We start from the raw sequence: 23,396 nt of genomic DNA on the forward strand, positions 1-23,396 counted from the left end.
AGCATTTGACACCAGGATCAGCAAACGAAGATCAACGCCTACTTCAACACGGCCATTAGCCCCACCCACCGATTCGCACTTTCCACTGTAACAGTCACTGCCTGTCACAGGGTTTCTTTCATTACAATTGTGGGTGCTATTTTCTTCCTAGCCACTAGAGGGATGAAAGAGGGCACATTATATGGGATAAAACAGGAAGCAGTAGAGTAAGTGAGATTGAAGTCATGGTTGTTTACTAACTATTTTCCAATCCTGTTTGAGAAACTGTTTGTTTCCTGCTAAAACGTAAGTTTGATTGTTTGTGTGAAATGTTTGGGTGAACTGACGGTGAATCTATTAGTGTAATTGATGTGTTGATGTTTTTCTTGTAGAGGATTGGTTTGGGATGTACCAATTGCTCATCAACTGTGGATACTGCTAAGTGGTGCTGACCAAACACTATGCTTATACTACTGAAGTACTTTTCTGATTCGTTTGATGAGACTAACAACTCACTAAACAACTAAGCATTGGACAACCTCCTTTGTCGTTACAACCCACCTTTGCACCTATGTTCAAACTAAAGGTAACCCTGACATTTTTCATCTTCTGAGCTATTGGACATTGTGAACATCAGAGGACTGTGTTAGACATTTCGATTCACCCATATGCATATACTTGTGCATGACTGAAACTACTCAATTGATCTCTGTATACAGGTGTATGTTCTGTGACATTTCGGGTATGTGGGATAATGAATGAGTAAAGCTTTGACTATATGAAGAAAGAAACACTGCGCTTGTTTGTGGTAGAGTTTGTTTTAGATATTTTCATCTGAGCCCAATTGAGCATTGCACACAGTTGCCCCCTTTTGAAATGTAGCTTGACCAGTGCAAAGAAGCTGGGAATGTTATAGATTGGTGGCCCGTACGGGGACATTGTGTTGCATATTAATGTGAAAGGTTCATGGTTTGAGGCTTGCATTGGGTAATAGAAATGTCTATAGCATCTCATGGTGCAGAGGATGAGTACGAACCCCCTGTTGATTTCACAGCTGGTTCATTTCTGAATAGAAGAGACCCACCTCCCCTAAGAGATCTTATAAACAATTTTAGTGAACTGTATCTGGATTCAGACAATGATAATGAATGCAGTGATAAAACTGACATTCATCTTCCTCCTCCTCCTCCAGATGATGCACTTCCTGTTTTATATCTCACAGACCAGTTTAATCATGGACTGACAGAGCGAGTTAGTCTGAGAAAGTGAGTTCTAGAGAGTGAGGTAAAAACTTGCCTGCAAAAGTTAAGTCTATGTTGATCACAAGCTAAGTTTAGCAACCAGTGTAAGTACTTGGAGGAAAAAATCAATAACAAAATTGAAAGGGAATGTGGGAGAGTTAAGCAGAGCATGGAGTTAAGCTTTCAAGATTTGGGAATGTCGATTGTCTGAAGAGAAGAGATGCTCAAATTGAGGTCAAACTTAAAAGTTATGCTCATGTAATGTCTACTCCAGTTGGTCATCCATTGACTAGATCAGATTACCATGGAAGACCTCTCCAAATTTCCACCCTACCAGACAATTTTAATGATGTATTCTATCGTCCGCCTGTAAAACCTGAATTTCCACAATTTGATTCTGATGATCCTTTCTCTTTCGTAGAACGATGTGAGGAGTATTTTGCTATTAGACCTCTCAGTGATTCCGAAATTCTAGCCTCCCTTACTTCAGTACTAAAGGGTACGGCTAAGGACTGGTGGTTGGCGGAGAAAAGACATGTGATTACATGGGAACAATTTAAGCAAGAATTTTTGCATGATTTCCTTAGAGATGATTATGAAGCAGAGGCCACAAAACATCTTTTAGAAAGGAAACAAGGTTCAGTAGAATCCATTTGTGATTTTTCTTATCACTACCGAGTCCTTTGTCTAAGATGGAAGAAAGAGATGATGGAAAGAGAGATTGTTCAGGGCATTTTGAGAAATTGTAACCCCAGACTTGCCAGTTTATTGAGAGGAACTGTGATGGAAGTGAGTGAGTTGGTGCGAACTGGTACACAAATTGAGAGAGATTTTGAGGAAGGGAAACCATATTGGAGCCAGGTTAATGCCGAGACCCAGAAGAGAAAGTCCCCATTTGAACGAGATTCTCTTCCCAAATCAAACCCTTCTTCATCCCGCATTCTGCAACCTTTGAAAAGAGAATCTCACTTAAAGACTCTGACGTTACCCCTCTTGGTCAGAGGAAGATACTTGCAAGCTCTGGTGGATACTGGAAGCTCCCTAACTCTGATACAGGAGTCATGTTGGAGACAGCTGGGACATCAAGAACAGCTAAAATCAAGCCGTGGGCAAACTTTCAGTCAAGCCAATGGTCAAGTATTGCCTGCAATGGGAGTGTGGAGGTATGAAGGTATGAAGTTGAACTGTTTGTAATGAAAGATGAGGATCTAACAATACCCATGGTGCTAGGTTTGGATTTCCTGGTAGTCACTAGAATTAACTTGGATATTGGTAATGCTCTGTATACTTTGCTACCAGTGATTATCAAGAAGAAACATTTTCATTCTTGACTCCTCCTGCTAACGAAGCATTGCTGTCACTGTTAAGTGCATTACCTATTCGAGACGAAATTACAGAAACCAGGCACTATTCAACAGCTGGTCACCAACGCTGATACAAATTCCCTATACCAGTCACAACTTCATAATATACTCCAAGAATGGCCGACTGTCTGCACAAGTGAAATGGGACATGCCAAGGTAGTTAAACATCGTATCATCACTACCAACAAGGTACCTGTTCGTAAGAGAGCTTACTGTTTGTCACAAGAATAACAAGCCTTCATTGATCAGGACATAAAGTCGATGGTGGATAAGAAGATCATCCGTACTTCATTTTCTCCTTGGGCTGCTCCTGTAGTATTAGTCCCAAAGAAAGATGGTGGCCAAAGATTTTGTATTGATTTCAGAGGGCTCAACGCCAAGACATATCTAGATGGGTATCCTATGCCTCAGATCCATGGCATCCTTGAGTCAATGCACAGAGCGGCATGTTTCAGTACCCTCGATCTTAAAAGTGGATATTGGCAAGTGGAGATGGACCTTGACAGCATTCATAAACTGCGTTTGTGACACAATCAGGACTATATGAATTTTTACAATTACCTTTTGACCTTAAAAACTCGGCAGCCTCATTCCAACGCCTTACGGAGTTTGTATTGAAGGAGCAGAAAGGAAAAAAACTGTTTTGTGTACATTGACGATATTGTAGTGTACCCGCAATCTGAGCAAGAGCATCTTATCCAGTTGAGAGAAGTGTTCCAGTGCTTGCACAAGGCAGGTTTAACTTTTAAAATCTTCAAAAATGCAACCTGATGCAGAAGTCATTGAAATTTTTTGGACGTGATTTCCGTTAAAGGAATAAAAACTGATCAAGACAAGGTCAATGCTATTAACCATTTTCCTGTACCAAAGTCTCTGAAGGAAGTGCAATGATTTCTGGGTATGGCAGGTTGGTACCACAGATTTGTTCCAAATTTCTCAGAGAAGGTTGCAGCATTGCATGCATTTAAAAAGAAAGGAGCTACTTGGATGTGGACAGAAGAATGTCACAATTCCTTTGAGTTGATTAAGGGTGAGTTGATTAGCGCACCAATCCACATTGCCCCTGACTTGAGTAAACCATTCAAAGTTCAGACCGATGCGAGCGATTTGGAGTCAGAGCTGTCCTGACCCAGGACATTGAGGGAGTGGAACATGTAGTGGCCTGTGCTTCACGTCTTTTAAGAGGAGCTGAGAAGTCATACTCCGTTTCGGACAAGGAATGTTGTGCTGTGGTATGGGCAGTGGAAAAATGGAGACCTTACCTAGAGGGACGACCATTTGAAGTGATCACAGATCATGCGGCTTTTACATGGGTCTTCAACCATCCAAAACCTTCATCTCGATTGATACGCTGGGGCATTCGTCTGCAAAAGTTTGATTTCACTGTCAAGTACAGAAAAGGACAATGTAATATTGTTGCAGACACCCTTTCCCGTAGTTTCACTGAATCCTCATTACTCCATCTACTCACTCCGTCAAAACCTAAGGATTCTTCAAATGCCTTCACAACTTTTCCCATTGAATGGTCCGATATTGCCAAAGCCCAACAAGAGGAAGCAGAAATTCAAGATCTTATGGCTGAAGTACAATCAACCGCTGTTACGGACCCTAATCATATACACTATAGCCGCTTTCCGACTGGAGGGACTTTTGCAGTTCCTAGAACCTAACGTTCCTATAACCCTTTTTTTCTCGTGTTCCGACCGGCCTAATTGGGGATTTTTTTAGTTCCTCAGACCGTAGTTCCTATAACTCTTTCAGTACCTAGTCTAGAGCGAGGACTTTTTTTTTGTTCCCTTTCCCTAGGTCTACGTTGATTGGTTCAACAACTTAAAAGTCATGCCTACTGTCAACACGGAACTTGTAGCACGCTGTCTGCCATACGCTGTGTGTTTTTGAAAAACATTACAACGAAGATTAAGATAAACATAACGCATTCAACCAGCTGATTGCTAATAATACCTAACTTACCCGTCGTTTTGTTTGCCTCCTGCGCTCTGCTCTTTTATCTTCGTCCATCATATTACTTAATATCATATTACGCTGGAGCCTTCGTCTTCTGTGTTTCTCTGTACAGAACTCAAGCATAATCTTTAAACGCAGCCGTTCGTTCTCTGTTATTAAGGTCCCGGCAAGGCGAACAGGAACTAGGAACATTGCAATATCCTCCTCCATGCTGGTTTGTTGTAAGACCGTCGCCGTGCTTGCGTCCTACCAGTTCCTATAGCCACTTGGCCAGTGCGAACGCAAGCAGTAAAACCGAGTTTGGGGGAGAGTAGTTCTTACAACTGTTTGGAAGTGGACAGTTCCTATAACTACTTGGTCAGAAAGCAGCTTATGTTACGAAGAATGGTTTTCTTTTCCGAAGTCTATCTCAAGGACCAGATGGAGAAAAACTTCAACTGGTCTGAAGGACCACAATGGAAACAAGCCCTTGGGCTTTCTTGTGTTTTTATCCTTTTGAACACTTCATGTTGATTGTTGTTCAATAAAGTTTTCAATCAAGCAATCAATCAGTCATTCCTACTTCTTTAAGAGCTGAATTTCTGAAATATACTCATGACAATCCATTAAGTGGACATCTCAGCAGACTCAAGACGTTGTTGAGACTAGTGGATGTATGCTACTGGCCAACGATACGGCCTGATGTATGGAAGCATTGCAAGGAATGCCAGGTATGTCAAAAGTACAAACCGACGGTTTCAAAATTGGCTGGCCATATGCAGTCGACCCCGGTAGTGGAACCTGGGCATATGCTGGGTTTTGACCTCATGGGGCCGTTCCCAAGAAGTCAGAAGCAGAACGAACATCTCCTCGTAGTAGGGGACTGCTGCTCAAAATGGGTGAAATTGTTTCCATTAAGAGTGGCTAAAGCTCCGCATATTTCATGTATTCTGGTGGAAGAAATTTTCACCAGATGGGGCTTACTTAGTACTTAGGGACCTCTGGTGAGAGCTATTCTGAGACCCCTTGACCCAAACAATCTGGCCTACCCTATCCTCGAGAAGTCAGAAGAAATGATTCGGACTGTATCATTTACAAAGGAATGTTGAGAGGGCCCAGAGTAAACAACGCAAGTACTATAATCTTCGGAGGAGACAAACTCACTTTCAAATGGGAGACTTAGTGTGGGTTCGTACACATCCTCTGTCACGTGCTGATGACGGTTTTATGGCTAAACTGGCTGCCAAATGGAAAGGTTCTGCTAAAGTGGTTAAATGTCTTGGCCCTGTTAACTACTCAATATCATTTATTAAACAGCGAGAGCAGGTAGATTCTTTCCATGTACAAGATTTGAAACCTTATTTTGGCAATATAGGAACAGTGCTAACATGAGGGGACGGATATGTAACAGTCACCGCCTGTTACATGGTTTCTTTCATTACAATTGTGGGTGCTATTTTCTTCCTAGCCACTAGAGGGATGAAAGAGGGCAAATTAAATGGGATAAAACAGAAAGCAGTAGAGTAAGTGAGATTAAAGTCTGTTTGATGCTGCCTCATGTTTTTTTATTAACTATTTTCCAATCCTGTTTGAGAAACTGTTTGTTTCCTGCTCAAACATAAGTTTGATTGTTTGGGTGAACTGATGGTGAATCTATTTAGTGTAATTGATGTGTTGATGTTTTTCTTGTAGAGGATTGGTTTGGGATGTAGCAATTGCTTGGATACTGCTAAGCGGTCCTGACCAAACACTATGCTTATACTACTGAAGTACTTTTCTGATTCGTTTGATTAGTAGACTAACTCACCAAACAAGTAAGCATTGGATAACCTCCTATGTTGTCACAACCCACCTTTGCACCTATGTTGAAACTACAGATCTTTCTTTCTTTCATCTTCTGAGCTATTGGACATTGTGAACATCAGAGGACTGTGTTAGACATTTCGATTCACCCATATGCATATACTTGTGTGCATGACTGAAACTACTCAATTGATCTCTGTATACAGGTGTATGTTTTGTGACATTTCAGGTATGTGGGATAATGAATGAGTAAAGCTTTAACTATGAAGAAAGAAACACTGCGCTTGTTTGTGGAAGAGTTTATTTTAGATATTTTCATCTGAGCCCAATTGAGCATTGCACACAGTTACCCCCTTTTGAAATATAGCTTGACAAGTGCAAAGAAGCTGGGAATGTTATAACATGCATAGCTAAATAACATAGGCCTACCACGTGATGACAAACCGGATCGAGCTACCGAGCAATAAGATACATTAGAAGTAGCATAAACAATTAACAATAGCTTACCACGCTGTCACAGGCTGAAGTATCCGTTGTATTTGAGGTGTTGTTGGTTCATTGCCCTGTGATTCGGGATCGGACTCTGGGTCGAACATGTATGGGCGAATCATTCCAGTTACAATTTTTCAACATTGGAAGTTTTCAAAACAATTTCCCCCACATGCACTGACAAGTAAGTTGAAACTCATTACAATATGCAAAACTGTTATCCACACACAACAGTGGGCGTTTACTTCCAAGTCTTCAATGGGAGACGCCCACAAAAACCGAGGATTTTGAGCTAGGCTCAAAACTAGGATAGAAAATGAATAGAAAAGAATAGGATAGAAAAGCGCAGTCTGCTCTGATTGGTTCGTTGGATCAGTGTGTTGTTAATGGCCAATTCCTTTGAGAGTGTTTCAGAAATGTCACACCCCTATAGCCACAAGTTTCAACAAACTTCTAACGCTAACTCAACCAGGCCTCGTCCCTTATTTTGCGTATGCCTTGGGCAGGAATTATTTAAATGAAGAACATTTTGAGATATTTGTTCCCAGAAGAAACCTCAAGACTACAATCAAGGCGTTTGAGGGACTTCAGAAACAGGGAGCATTGATATTGAGAATAACTCCCTTTGGAATGAGTTTGTAACTGTTGCTCCTCCTACGGTGCACTTGACGAGATCATGAGTTCCACCTGATTCCAGTCCCAGGTCGTTAGGTGGAGTACAAAGAAACCCAGGCTGAGGCCCTGTTTACACGAGAACACTCGCGGGTGAAAACGTAAAAATATTTTATCGGATGTGCCTTTCGTTTACACGGCGACAGCGTTTTTGAGGCTTGAAAACGCAAAAAAGTGAAACCACCCTCCAGAGTGAAAATCTTAAAAACGCTCCTCCGCCGCGTTCCCGTGTAAACGGTAAAAACGCCAAAGTCTGCTCGACAGTGAAGGTTGTACACAGGCGTGTGGACTTGGTGTTGTTGTAGTATGCACTCCTAGTATGCATACGACATTGAATTTCACACACTTTTGCGTCACCATTTGCACGCGGATTTCCCACACAAAACGCTCGTCTAAACGCAGAATAAAAAGTGATGACGCAACGCCACTTTTGCGTTTTCTCTTCAGAATCGTTTCCGTGTAAACATAGCCTGAATCCTATAAGGGGTGTCCAAACTCAGTTCGGGAGGGCCACTGTCCTGCAGAGTTTCGGTCCAACCCCAACTAAACACACCTGAAACAACCAATCAAGGTCTTGATTAGCTGTTGAAGGTCATTAGGCATGCTAAAACCTTACAAGCAGGTGTGTTGAGGCAAGTTGGATCTAAACTCTGCAGGACAGTGGCCCTCCAGGACTGAGTTTGGACACCCCTCAATCACTGTTCTCTATGTTAGTCCACTAATAAAGTTCACTTGAAGGAGTGAATGAAAACAAGCGAGTGAATGTGGACTGCCATTATTGTGGTGCAATACGGGATAGAATGAGTGCACTCAATAATGTCCACAATGGTATCGGACACCACTACAAATGGCTGTCCCCTCAAATACCCTATTTGAGGGAATGGGGGGTAATTTCGGAATCAGCCCCAGAGAACTCTAGGCAGAGGAGAAAGACTGAGGCTTTCCACATTGATCATCTTCTGGTCCTAGTGATTGTTGTTTATCTTGTTGTGTATGTTGCTTTGCCTATAGTGTCAGGTAAAAATTGAAAAGCTGTGTGTGCTTCAGCAAACTCTTGTGTATGTGAGACATTAAGTTGACTTGTTAACTTGACCATTTAATTGTGGTATCATTTTTAGGGAGGTGGATGATTTTTGTTTTTGAACCCGTTTTCGCAAGTGTTTTGATTGGGAGTCGGGTAATGGAGGTTGTCTTTTAATTTTGGCCTTTTCCCCTTGTGAGAAGCCTCTGTGTATTTATGTCCCACAATTTTTTAAAATAAACTTTCTTCTGTTTTATTTAAAACCTGGTGCCATTGAGCTTTTGTGTCTGCCTTTGGACCTAGAGATGGCCGTTCTCTCAGCCTCTCCTGAAGGTGTATCTTGAAGGGGTACTGGATCCTTACTGATGGGGCTGTGAGGGATGTGAGTAAATGGGATATTTAGTTCAAAAATGTGTTTAAAAATGTACACATTTAATCAATTATATAAACTGTTTATTAAGCAGATGTTACACAAATGGATATGTCCATTACCAGCATGGCTGCCAAATATATGTAATCAGGTTCTGGGTCTGACACAACCCTCCAGTGGCTACACTCTCCAGTCACCCCTGGTCTCACCTGTCTTCTCCCTGCCTCCTGCCTGCATATGAATAACATTCCATAAACTCCTGAAAAAAGACAAAGAAACAAAGGGAAAGGGAGACTCAGACACTCGAGTTTTGAACAACAGCACCACTATTGAGCAGGTCACAAAACAGCCCCTGAAAATCATTTGTTATTAACATAGTGTTAATAACAAATGATTATTCTTTGAACAGAATATGAACATATTCTTTTAGTGTAAGATGATATTGCACATTTTGTTTCGAATTATAATAATGCCAAAGAAATAACGCATGTTGTAAGACTTTCGACCTAAAAACGTGTAATTACTATATCCCTTGTGACAAGTTCCCACATGACCACAATCCCCTGTCTCCTAATTCATAACATAAGTGTACTATATGATCAGGCTATATTATAACATCGCCAGATTATCGTCATCTTGTTTAATCTACAGTCTACATCTGTAACAATACAAGAAATTTGAAAGGCATTTGCAAGCCAATATGCAAACACACATTTTACTTTAATGAATATTTCATGGTGTAGGTTTACTTTTAAAGGTTACTAAAGGTTGTTTGCTTTTATATAGAAAAATCCAATTAATATTCCCACTATTATTGCCAGGAAACAATATAGACATATATATATACACACACACACACACACACACACACACACACACACAGACATGCTTCCACACATAAGAAGTAAGTTGTCATATGAAATATAATCTAAAAAGTACTCTCTGAATTTTAAATATGTTTTATTGGATATTATGGGATGTTTGGCTTTTAGTCTGAATTTAAAATGATGAAATACAAAACATTTGATTACCAAACAGCTAATACAAAAATACAGACACCAAACAAATAGTTTGAAATAAAAATAAGGAGAACCTTTCCACATAGTTCATTTATGTTCAAACAACAAGTGCATATAATCTTTATTTACCCAACAGCTTAGAAGTTTTACAGTTTCTTTTAGTGTAAGATGATATTGCACATTTTGTTTCGAATTATAATAATGTGATGTAGGTGTTCAGAACCATAATCTAATGACACTGCCAAAGAAATAAAGCATGTTGTAAGACTTTCGACCTAAAAACGTGTAATTACTATATCCCTTGTGACAAGTTCCCACATGACCACAATCCCCTGTCTCCTAATTCATAACATAAGTGTACTGTATGATCAGGCTATATTATAACATCGCCAAATTATCGTCATCTTGTTTAATGTGCACATGTCCATTTATGCTCATATGATTCAGTCATGAATTTCTAGGAGCTTTGGTAAGCTCGACCCATGTAGCCTACCTCTGCAATCAGTGATGGCATCACCGATTGTTTTTATATAGCTATATATGTGTGACATTTCAGTTCCTTTAGACGCTTGAGTCATTTGCGCCCCTGACGCACGAGTTTAGATTCCGCTCTAAACATCTCATTGTTTACAGATCTGGATTAAGCGCTCGTGCGGCGATGATGACTCATATTGCACCATGATCCACATCCTCACGCAATCGCACGCATTCATCCTGTGCTGTTCGCTTCACTGCAGTATTCCCCCCAGTGAGCGACAAGCAGTGCTGCGCACTGGATGTCTCCTAGAAGCAAACAGCTTTGTTCAGCTTGTAGATGTTTAATTCAAGAATAAATGCTTGAGGGGTATTACAGCATTGGCTTGAATATAAAACAACACAGGACGCATTCTTGCTTTTACGCAACGTAGCGCATACGCGTTTTGAAACTTTAAAACTTGATACAGCGTCTTAAACCGCAGCGCTGTAAGTAAAAACAAGACGCGACGCAAAGGTCCGTCTGACGCATGTATACAAAGACCAAATTATAAAGCGCAGACGGAACGCAACGTGATGTGAAATCACGCAAGTATCTCAAGACCCGGCATAAATAAAAGCGACTCTCTTCGCGTGAGACGCTACAACGAGACGCGACGCTACCAAAGACGCGTAACGCAACTGAATGAAACCGAACGCAGAGGTTTAAAGCACGTTTTGAACAGTTGAGGGCGTCTTAACGAGACAAGCATAGAAATAGGCTAACAGACAACGGCGAAAGACGTCAGACGCATGTCATTGACAAACAATTAAAAAACAGCGCAGACGGAAAACAAGAACGCGTTCTGTTTATTGTGATGAACAACCACGACGTTCCGTTTTTATTGTTTCCTCCCAATACGAGCTCATAATTAAATAACCTAGCAACGCTTGTCTCATTGCAATGCGTCTTTCAAACCGCTTTGAGTTGACATTTATAGAAGAGCCTTTATAAATGTGATCCTGCCCATCGAGCATCTATTTCTGCCGAAACCTGAAACCTTAATATGATTTATCGTGGTTTTACAATGGGTGCCTGCTTTTTTTTCCCCTTTCAGCACTGGATAGCTCCTTTAGTTTTACAAACACGCCCTCCGTCAAATGACTGACAGCAGAAATGGCCATACACCAATCAAGGGCACTTTCCCAAACCCTATAAGGTGATGAAGAAGACGGGACGTTAGTAGTGTTGGGAAGTCCGACTCATTTCCCCGAATCGGTTCTTTAGAACAGTGTAATTCAATGCAGCCGCTTCGCAACCCGACACATCCGACATCCGAACAGGTTCAATAAACGATCCCTTCGCGAATCGGGCATCACTAGATGTTGTGGCAAATGGGTTCTGCCGTTCTCATGCTTTAAGACTGGAGTAAAGGAAAGAGGGCGGAGTGTGTTTGTCATCCAAGTGTGAAGTACTGACTCCCTACCTCCGAAAAAAAGGATTTTTTTCTCTCATTCGATCACGTCTGTTGTGGTCCAGCATCATATTGGGAGGTGAGCATCGGAGATCCTACACATCTGCTGCGCTCATTCAAGAAGATACAAGACCAAAACAACATCACTTACACAAACAACAGCAATGCACCTTAGGGAAAAGGGATTACCAATACAATAAATGTCTTCAGGCCGGCAATCAAGTGGTAGAAATGCGTGGAAATCCACAGGTGAAAATGCTGTGCTGATTTGATCCATTCCAGCTGTGATTTCTCGCATCAGAATTGGTGAACTGAAGCTGGTGAGGTAAAAGAGCGGGATTGAGGGATATGGCCATAATCTGGATATCGTTACTCTTGCAAGTCGGATTTGTTATAGGATCAAATTATAGACATGCGGAACAGGATTGGGACCTAAAAGGAAAGCTGCTAATTTATAATACGCACAGCAACGGGCAAGCGGACCTCCGGAAGCCCCATTCGGGTTTAGCGCAGAAGATTGAGGAGCAGGTACCCCGAGTGGTGACTGCGTTTCTGCACACGGGGGATTCCTCCACCTTAAAGCACGCCAACTGCTCCAGGAGATATGAGCTGGGGGTGTTGCGGGGAAGGACGCGCGGAGACGCGAATCACTCCATGCGCAGCGTCCTGGAGACGGTCCTTCACGCCACAAACTTCCTCAACATGATCCTGCAAACGAACAGGTCCAGAGATCAGAGCCCCAGACGCGATATGGAGTGGTACCACGCTCTGGTCAGGAGTATCCTTGAGGGAGACCTCAAGATCCATCGAGCAGTGATCACCTTGAGCGCCGAGTTCCCTCCAGACGGGCCACCTGTTTACCTTCAGGCCACACGGGCAGGTGGAGAGATCATTCTCCAGGATTTATCCAGCACTGCCCACCATATGTTGAAAAACAGAACGACAGATACAGAGTGGTACCATGAGCATAAAAATAAAAAGAAGACCCATCTCCAAAAACGTGTGCTGAGTCAAGATTTTGCCTCTTTTGACGCGTCTGTGCGCAATGGAGAAAGTTATATTACCGACAAAACTCAGATTCACTGGTCAGCTCCGTATTTAGAGTGTGAGAATGGGAATTTCATTCCCACATGGCTCTTGACACTGTCTGCTGGCTTCTATGGCCTCAAACCCAACCGGAATCCAGACTTCAGGTAACTTTGTTAACATTTAACAATGGATGTACTTGTGTTTATAAGTATTACACGATGCAGTGCCGTTTCCACACATAATCTGTTAATATAAATATAGCATTAGTCTTTTTTTCTTGTTTTTGGAAAGAATAGTTCACCCAAAAATGAAAGTTCTGTCATTAATTACTCACCCTCATGTTGTTCTGAAGACTTTCGTTCATCTTTGGATCACTAATGATAATCGTTTTAATGAAATCTGATAGCTTTCTGTCCCTTCATAGACATCTAAGCGGCTGACATTTGATGTTACAAAACGTTCATAAAGAGATCAGAACTAATCCATATGAAATGAGCAGTATGGTCCAAATTTTCAATCACTTTATATGATGAACAGATTTAGGTTTTTATTCACGTATAAACATTGATCAACTCACACATCAGTTGAGGTAAACAAGCTCGAGCATGTTCGCGTGACATGATGTTTATTCTCAGCACATTTCAGCTTCCGCAAGAGGTTTATTTTCGGGCCTGTTTATTTTCAATGATCAATGTTCATAAAAGCCTAAATTCAATCTGTTCATCATATAAAGCGATAGTCTCTTCAGAAAATTTGGACTTAACCACGCAATTAATATGGATTAGTTTTACAAACGTTTCGAAGCTCAAGTATAGCTTCTAGTTGCGTAGAATGTCAATGGAGGGACAAAAAGCTCAAATGTCGTGCGGGTTTGAAGCGACATGAGGGTGAGTACTGTAATTAATAACGTAATTTTTGGGTGAACTATCCATTCAAACCATTATTAGAATCATTTCAAAGTGTATTTGTACCTATAGCATGGTTCACAATACTATTGTTTAAAAACTCGTTCACAGAAAACATGATTCAGTGTGCATATTCTGACATCTATCAGAGATGTGTCATATGTCCACTATTACAAAATTATAACTTTACCAGTTGCTGTAACTAACTCTTTTTATTGTTCACATTTTAGTATTTTATGTCAAAGATGTTGGTGGTTAGAATGGTAGCCTAAGCCATCAGGTGTAGAGAGTGCTTCTAAAAATAACCCTGGTTGCATAGCAAGAAACCCCTTGGCCCCTGAACAATCAGCTCACTTCTCAATGTGCAACCACGGTCATTGGAGATGTTTGGATTGATCAGGCTAACTTGGTGGAGATGTTGTGTACAAGGATCCTCGACTCTGTTCAAAGATGTGTTAAGGGGCACCGGTAACACCAGAGCTCAGAGCACAGGAACAGGGCTGTTTTCCGGTTTGCTAATTAATCCCACATGGACTTTTTTTCAGGCTGATCATTTAGGATTTCAATGCATTTTACTTCATAGTTGGACTGCGGCATGTATCAGTACAGGAACCAAGCTCAATTTGTAGCAAAATGATGTTAGCAGTTACATCTGCCATCTTCAAATTCTTCAGTCTATCGTCTAAATGAGGAAAGCCAGCGGAAGCCAGTGTCTCTCTGGGTTTGTTCAGTAGTTATGCTGTAATTTGTAACCTCTCTGCGCAGGTCGATATTTGGCCAGGGCTTTGTCTTATGATGACTCGTAACCCCAGGGTAATGAATTCCGAAACACTTGCTGGCCATAACATTAAGGTAGATCCATCCTGTTATCTTTAGGCCCACTTTTTTTCCCCTAAACATATTTAAAAAGGGGCAATGGAGAGGCGAAGGGGTGTTCTCCGGTGCATTGTCTCAAGCCCTCTCTCTCAGGATGCCTTTCAGTCAATACGATAATGAATAAATAATGAAAGATGTACTACAGCAACTAGAGGCACCTCTCATACATTTGAGACATTTTTAGATTAATGTCGTGTGTCGGAATTTTTGACTTAGACTTTTTATCATGGCAGACTTCTTGATATTTATGAAGTGAGACATGCAGGCCATCAGATGAAAAGTTAATTGCATCTAGTTGAGTCTTTCTTCACTTTGACAACTTCCATTATCTGGTGTAGCTTGAGGTAATGGACATGTAGATCACACATGTGATGAATGGTAAATAGTTTGTTGATAAAATATGAAAGATGTGCTCACCGCCACAATGCCAAAGTGTTGTGGCTAGTTGCCAGGGTGTTGCTATGTTGTTGCTACAGAGGTCTGAATGTTTGTTTTTAGCATGTCAGGGTTTTGGGTGGTTGCTTAGCGCAAGAATCAACGTGATAATCATTTCCTTTTTCTCTCACTTTATCAATGTATTAAAAATGCATAAAAAATTCGTACACATAGTGATTTGAATACACATCTTCATATTTGTAAGTTCTGAAATATATTTTATTTCGATATGTTTTGGATGCATAAAGTAAAAACAAAACTGTCCTGATATTATTTTGAATAAAAAAAATCTCAATTTAAAGAATGAAATAACAAAAGTAGTTTGGCATTATTATTATCAATTTCTTAGGGGAAAGTATTTAGATGTCAATATTTAAAAAAACCTTTGTCTACCAAGATGGAATCATGTAGCGCCACATACAAAAATGATCCATCTTTTAAAAAAGTAACATTATATGACAAAGCAAGGTTAGCTAAAGGGTCTGGGTCTGATTATCAAATGTGAAGGGTTCATTACACAATGGAAAGCAGTGGCAGATCATTCTAGATTCTAGAGGATGAAAAAAAAAATGTTTTTTCACTTAACTCATAATGAGCAACAGTGATTGTCAGTATTTTAAAGGCTATGCTATTCTCTCTCAGATGCTGCCGTTTTATGTAGCTGGGCATTTATTTAATGATTTTACCCTAAAATGTCCTATTTGATTTTGATTTGTGTAGCTACTGTTCCGAAACTGTCAATTCTCCAAAATCTCAGTGTATGGCATAACATAAAGATATGTCTCCACAGAATAATTGGAAAAGTCAAACTTGTTCATTAGACCAGTGTTTCCATACATGTGGCTATTTAGTGTGCTTTCATTGTATTTTAGTATTTAAGTAACTCTCCTTCTAGGTCGTTTCTCCTTTGTCAGGTGTGAGTAAGGGTTGGCTGGAGAGAAAAGTGAACTCTATTAAGGTAGTCCGGTCTGCCTGGGGTCTCTGGGGATACACAGATCCACAATGTCCTATTATAACCCACATGGGCTGTAGGTCCTCTGCCCTACAAGCCCCTGCCAAGAGCCCAAGGGAGGCTGACGTTGGAATAGGCCAATTACTACTGACATGGTAGTCTTAAAGAGCCAGTGCCTATTCTGTAACACCATGTTCATACTTGTCATTACAGAGGACTCAAAAACACTGAGGCATTTCAATTGGCATTAGAATGACATTTTGCAGTTGAGAATATATATTGACATATTCAGGCATTCCCTATAGGAATGCCTGAATATGCCCTAAACCCTAAACCCCCACAAGCCCAAGGATTTTGGATATTACAATCTTTGTGGGTAATGTAATGTTACATTACCCACAAAGATTGTAATATCCAAAATCCTTGGGCTTGTGGGGGTTTAGGGTTAGGGAATAATAAAGTTTGAATGGTATACAAATTATTATGTATTATTATCCCATGTAACATCTATTTTAAGTAACATCTATTACTCATTACTTGATCAAAAAGTTAATATATAATTAGCATTTTGTTTAATTTTATAATATTAGAAATTTAACATTATCTTATTAAATATAATATATACACCAGGGGTCAAACGTTTGAAATAGTTAACATGTTAAATGTTTTTGAAAGAAGTATTATGTTTACTTATGTTTACCAAGGCTGCATTTATTTAATTGAAAATACAGTAAAATAAGGCAATATTGACAAATTTTATGTTTTCTAGTTAAATTTATTTTAAAATGTAATTTATTTCTCATTAACGCATTTCTTTTTTTTAGGATTCTATGATATAGAAAGTACCAAAAGAACAGCATTTATTTGAAACATAAATCTTTTGTGACATTATAAATGTCTTCACTGTCACTTGAATCAGTTTAAAGGTGCCATATAACATCATAAATCAAATCCTACTCCATATTCCATAACAGATGGGGGCAGTATACCTCCAAAAAATGACTTGTGCTCCTACCATCGCGCATGTTATTCAAATCATTTGACATGATAGTAAAAGGTTGGAAGACCGCAGTTTCACGTGGAACATTTGGAGATTTTTAGAGATCAGAGACTCAATGAACTAAACACTAGAGTGAACTAAACTAAACACTATGAATCTCAACACTAAATGATGAAGACCGCCTCATAGATCTCAAAAACAAGCTGGTGCATTTCGACGGTATGGGAAAATAAAAGCTTGGGCAATTATTTGAAGTTTATGGTATTCGTTTTGTTCATATTACACTTTTATTGTTAGTGAATTAATTTGACAGACAGCATTCGCTGATGTTGATCAAGCTAGCGCCGTGAATTCACCGTGAGACACACGCAATTGACACTTAGCAAGCAGGTTAGTTAAGCTCTCAGATTCTGTCAATTATATTACGCAATTCAAAGAATAAATACCGTTTTGGCGCTTGTACATGTTACACTACAGATCCCTAGCGCACGTGAACCGATCGTCTCTACTAGCTTGAAAAAGAACACGAACACTGGTGAAAGATACAGTATGCTACAACTTACCAAAATGTATTCCTCATGCATAATGTCGACCAATCATTTTTTGAACTCTTCCCTGAACTGAAATGTAGTAATTGGCTGTATTTCCACACGACTGACATCAGGTTCAAGTACACACAAGCCGGCCGGCGCGAGCGCGACTCACTCGTCTATTGCAGTTTGGCTGGTGCTAACGTTGCCCGTCCGCATACCGCCTCCCATGGCCGGAACTGGTATTACGATACCTGCCGGGCCGGGGCTAGTAATTTAGCATGCTAATTCAGGTTAATATCTCGGCAGCACTATAACTTGTCAGTTTTTTAATGACATCTTTGCACTTATTTCTTCTCATTCTTTTGATGCGTGTAGCTCATTTTTCGTATATTGTTACCTCAATTATTACATATGCCACCTTTAATGTGTCCTTGCTGAATAAAAATATTACTTCATATATATATATATATATATATATATATATATATATGACACTGAAGAATGGAGTAGTGATGATCACTTGCATCACAGGAATAAATTACATTTTAAAATATATTAAAATTGAAAACAGTTGTTTTAAATTGCTCAGAAAAAAAAGGTACAAAAGCTGTCACTGTGGAGGTACCTTTTCAAAAGGTACACTTTTGTACCTAAAGGGTGCATATTGGTACCAATATGCACCCTTTAGGTACAAAAGTTTTTTTCTGAGAGTTATTTCTGTTTTATTACTTCTATTATTTCTGTTATTACTTCTAGTATTTACTTAGTATTTACTTATTTTAAATACTAATATTTTACTATTTAAAATATTACTGTTTTACGGCATTTTCCATCTAATAGATGCAAGTTTGGTGAGCATAAGACAATTCTTTCAAAAACATTAAAGTCTCCCTGTAGTCGATCATTTTATCCCTTAAAACTCACCTTTGATCACCAAAATAAATGACATAATTTCAAAGTTTTTTTCCTTAGAAAAAAATGTCTTCATATCTTAAAATAGCTAACTCTACACCCTTGCCTCATTTAGTAATTGCAGTGTCATGAATATGCAAATTAGGCCCGCCTTCATCTTAGTAGTTGACCTGATTGGTTACAAGGTAGTTTGTGTCGTCAGAAACGCCAGCGATTTCAAACCGTGTTTTTGGTTCACCGCAGTTTTAAATGTACTCATTTGGCAGACACTTTTATCCAAAGCACTTATTGCATTTCAAGGTACATTTACATTCTTATCAGTTCTTGCTTTCCCTGGGAATCGAACCCACGACCGTTCTACTCTTTGTGCTACAGGAAAGTTTGAAGGAGAAAATACTCGGCAATGGTGTTGACTTATGAATTTGCACATGGTTTGTCTTAAAGCATATTAAAAACACCACACACAAACAACATTAAAAGCTTGATTTTCACCACAGGGGGGGCTTTCAAAATCTTCATCACTCAAGTCACATTCTGAGATATGCAGTATGCTGTGCAGTGTTCATTCAGCTGTATTCTAGTATTCTATTCCATTCAGAACATAGCGGACGTGAATGCATTGGAAATGGCTACTATCAATAGTGATGTCCTTCCTGACCTCAAATTCAGCCCTTTGGGAGAAATCCATCCAGTTCCTTTGTTAGCTGAAATTAGAGTGAACATGGTTTCTTGCTCTTCTGCTCTATTTGAATTCAATTTCAGTTTGGTATAAAAAAAAAAGGGGGGGGGGGGGGCTCATTAAAAAGAATACTCATGGAGACAGATGTCACCTCTTTTCATCCAGTGCGAAGCTCGATCTCGCCACGAGCGCTGTTATGCTAATGTAGTCCAAAAAGAAAGGAAGACAGTTAGATAAAATTCAATTAGCCAACAAAACCTGCACAATGAAACAGAAGACTGCTATGCATCCTCTCTAAAGAGCAAACTGTCATACTGCCTTGGACTTCATGAAATATGGATGGATGAAGCGTAGAGTAATTTTTAGTATTTGTTCAGGCGGCGACAGAACCTCAGCTAGCTTCAAGGCACGCGTCTATTGAATGGCAGACGGCCTTAAAAGCATCCTCTTAATAAATCAAGTGCACTGGAGCATTATGTTTTAGTATGATCTCAATGTCATGTTGTGCTTCTATTTTAAGGAAACAAAATGAGGGAAATGTGAGGGAAAGGCATTAGGTTGACAGGACGAATTTTTGCTAATGTGACTCAAGGCCTCCGTTGGATGATGTGGTCTCCTCTGTGACACCGGGGTCACTCCATCGAGTACTGTCGGCAGTTATCAAAGCAGACAGCCCAGCGATCTTTAATGTCAGCGAGCGCAGTGACGGCATCTCTTTGTGCCCTCACATTTCAGTCTGCACCGCCCCTTACCCCATCGCCATTACCCATCCCCATCAACAAACACTGTTTCTTCAGCCTTTGTTCCGTTACAAGCTAATTTATGTGATTCGCTTCAGTATTTCATCCGCGCTATTTCATAATATATAATGCTGACAACTTCCTTAAAGATAAAATAACACTCAGGTTCTTATTTGGAAAATTGAGGAAATTTGTTATAGCATATCCCAGACAGCAGCATAGTGTCGACCTAGATCCGGCCCACATCTGCTACGCATTCCACAAGTCCATAAGTCACTTTTATTTACGTAGTGCTTTTACAATATACAGATCGTTTCAAAGCAGCTTGATATTGATAAACATGAAAATGGTGCATTTTGGCTGTTGTTCAGCTGAAGTCAGTTCAGTATTCATTCAGTTCCAGTGTAAAGATCATCAATTTTTAACTTAGTTCATTTTATCTATAAAAAAGAAAAAAAAAAGATGTCATCATACAGCTCTCAGTTCTCGTACAACAGCTTTAGTAGATCAATAAAAGCTTTAGTCAGATCAATAAAATCATTGAAGTATACAATTTCCATAATTAGTACTCTTTTTAAAAGAATGCTAAAGACTTTGTACTTTTTTTCACAAGGGCTGGCCGGCTTTTTGAGATTTAAGTTAAAAAGTGGCTGGTGACACATTTTGCATTTTCAAAGTATCGATCAATGGAACATTTGGACTTTTTTAATGGAATGCAACAGTGTCATTTTGCAGTTCTTTGCCCAAAATATTCCTCAGAAAAGAGCTCTGATTAACAGCACTGCATCCTATGACAGGCATCACAATGCTAATCACTCAATGCAATTACATTGATTGCACAGATCTTTTGACTAACATTTGCCACTCGGGGTGGGCCATATGGCCAAAAGCTTTTATCACGATATGAGAAACTGTATTTGAAGACAAACAATATAAATAACAATATAGTTACTGTTGCTTAAAATAAAGTTTTTATGCTATCAAATTGTTTGATACCGTTAAAATTCTTGTCACCATTTTCAGTATTACAAAAAACGAATAGTAGTTTGACTAAAACAAACAAAAAAAATCATAAAATAAGAGCAAAGAAAGTAATTAGAAGCATGTAGGAAAACAACTAGAACAAAGAACACAACTTAAAGGACAACTCCGGCGCAAAATCTTTGAAAAATAGTCTCTACCAGTCGATCTACGAACACCGATCCAAGTGCGCTGGTGAGATGTGAATAAGGTGATAAGGTGAGCGCGAACAGTAGGCTACGTGTACATATTGAAGAGAAGAAAATGGTTTGGTTTTTGTGTTTCTTCTGGAAACAACGGACCATATGAGATTCTGCACAGTTCAGTGCACTTGGATCGGCGTTCGTAGATCGACTGGTAGAGACTATTTTTCAAAGATGGCTTCTTCCTGTATTATAAGTTATAAGTTGACTGTGTGTATAAAATATCTTCTTATTAAGCTGTTTGGACACTGACAAAGTTCTCAATGCTTCAGTTTGAATATAGGGACCCTTATTATGCTATCGTGTTAGTGTGGGGCTATTTTGAGCCTTGTTAGTGGTAAACAAACGATTTTTATTTGTCATTACTCTATGCCCTATATACTAGCGTTATACTAGCATTATAGGCTAAACTGTTTTTAGAGATAAAACTTTTTACATTCGACAATCATGAAAACAAATCTCAGATAACGGTTGAATAGGTAACAATGTGTAATTAGACCAAAGGTTCATTTTGCGCCGGAGTTGTCCTTTAAATAGACCTACCTGAAAAACCTCAAGAACTAGACATTTTTCACAAATTGTATAACATAATCAAATGTATATAAAAAAAACACTGTATAGTCTTCACAGTGTAAATGAAATATACGTTGTTGTTTTTTTGTTTTTTTTTTACGAATATACAACTCTTATTAAAGTTACAAAAGTGATCCAGTTAAGAGAAGTGAGAGATTTTCTCTCATTTGTTGTTTGATTAACATAAATGACAAAGACGACAACAGGTTTTAGGCTGCTGTCACTTTAAGACCGAATGCACAGATCCAATATTTTGATTCACATTCATTTTCATTCTCAACTGTTTCACTTAAGACATAAACGACTGTGTTTACGAGGATAGTTGCAAAGGCGGGGATAGTTGCAAAGAGTGTAACTATGGAAGATTGTTTACCTCACAATTCTGACTTTTTTCTCGCAATTGCAAGTTATGAATTGCAGAATTGCATAAACTTGCAATTACGAGTTATAAAGTTGTAATTGTGTGATTTAAACTTGCAATTGTGAGTTATAAAGTCAAAATTGTGTGATATAAACTTCCGATTGCGAGTTGCAATTTCGAGTTGCAAAGTCAGTATTGCGTTATTTGCAATTGTGAGTTATAAAATCAGTCTATTTTCCTCAGAATTGGTCTTTATAACTTTTTATAGTTGCAATTATCTTTTAAATTGTTTTATTCCATGGCGGAAACAAGCTTATACGTAACCGCAATAGAGACCATAGTCTAATCTAATCGGTCAATCTTGTCAGCTGGCATATTGCCTACCCCTACTACCAACAACGATGATGTTGCTTGATGAAAAGAATAAGTGTTTTTTTAATAATTGATTTTGCGGAAAAAATAGTTGTGTAACTAACTTGTTGGTCCCGCATTCTATCAAAAAATATATATTTATTAGCAACGTTTCGGTCTAATGACCTTCACAGGCATATACCATATATATACATCATGAGACCGAAACTTTGCTAATGAAAGGCACTTTCCACAAATGTTGGTTCAAATTGGTGTCCCATTATGTAAATAAAGGCACAAAACACAAATTTTAATTGTATCATTGTAAATATCGTATTTAACCCTGACACCAGAGGTATCCAGATCAAAGATACAACTTATTTTGTTTGTTTTATGGCAAGTATAAATGTATCAATGCCTATTAATCAAATTATGGTCCTAAACTTGCTAATCATGCTGAAGAAAAGTTTAATTTTGGTTTCATTTGCAACATTGTTACTTGCAACCAACCAATTCACGAATATGTGTAAATATTGTTTTTATTTACTTGAAGTTAACGTGATGCTTATTGCTAGAAAATAATCACAAATCATGGTTTCAAACTATTTAGACATATCCAAAATTGCCAAAAAAGCAAATAAATATAATTAACATAATAAATAAAGTATATTAAATCATTTACAACCATATACAAATTTGTTTAAAAAGATACAAATGCATTTGTTTTTCAAGTCCTATTTTGTACTTATTTCACAGAAAGCAAGACAAAAAAGTCATCTTAACACACTCCTATGCATACTTACTCTATAATGTATTAGTCCAGCAAGCTAATGTACTCTGAGAGGTTAGAGAAGATTTTGACAATCATGTATATACAGTATAATGCATATAGACTACAATAATACAACAGACAAAGATGTATTGGTTAAACATCATTGATTAAGATGCAAGACATTTTCAACAGCTTTTGTCAGCTTCTCCACATCTCATTTCAATC

The 23,396-nt window shown here is 39.0% G+C and overlaps 1 protein-coding gene across 3 annotated transcripts in view; it reads left to right on the forward strand.

The window, feature by feature from the left end:
* Window positions 1–208: 208 nt before the first annotated feature.
* gpr158a (G protein-coupled receptor 158a) overlaps window positions 209–23,396 on the forward strand; it is a 148,553-nt gene continuing 125,365 nt past the window's right edge. Inside the window, exons 1-2 of one of the 3 annotated variants that reach the window (XM_089125668.1) lie at window positions 209–285; window positions 372–565. Coding sequence is in view for 2 of the 3 variants with exons in the window: in XM_039666644.2 (XP_039522578.2) it covers window positions 12,179–13,023 (845 nt within the window). In the remaining variant the exon portion in view is untranslated. Of the gene's footprint in view, window positions 286–371; window positions 566–11,611; window positions 13,024–23,396 lie in introns of those variants that run through there. The other 2 variants (XM_039666644.2, XM_039666645.2) reach the window with 2 other exon arrangements.

Source organism: Pimephales promelas, chromosome 22 (assembly GCF_988280905.1).
Source record: "Pimephales promelas chromosome 22, fPimPro1.hap1.1, whole genome shotgun sequence".
Lineage (NCBI taxonomy): Eukaryota > Metazoa > Chordata > Actinopteri > Cypriniformes > Leuciscidae > Pimephales > Pimephales promelas.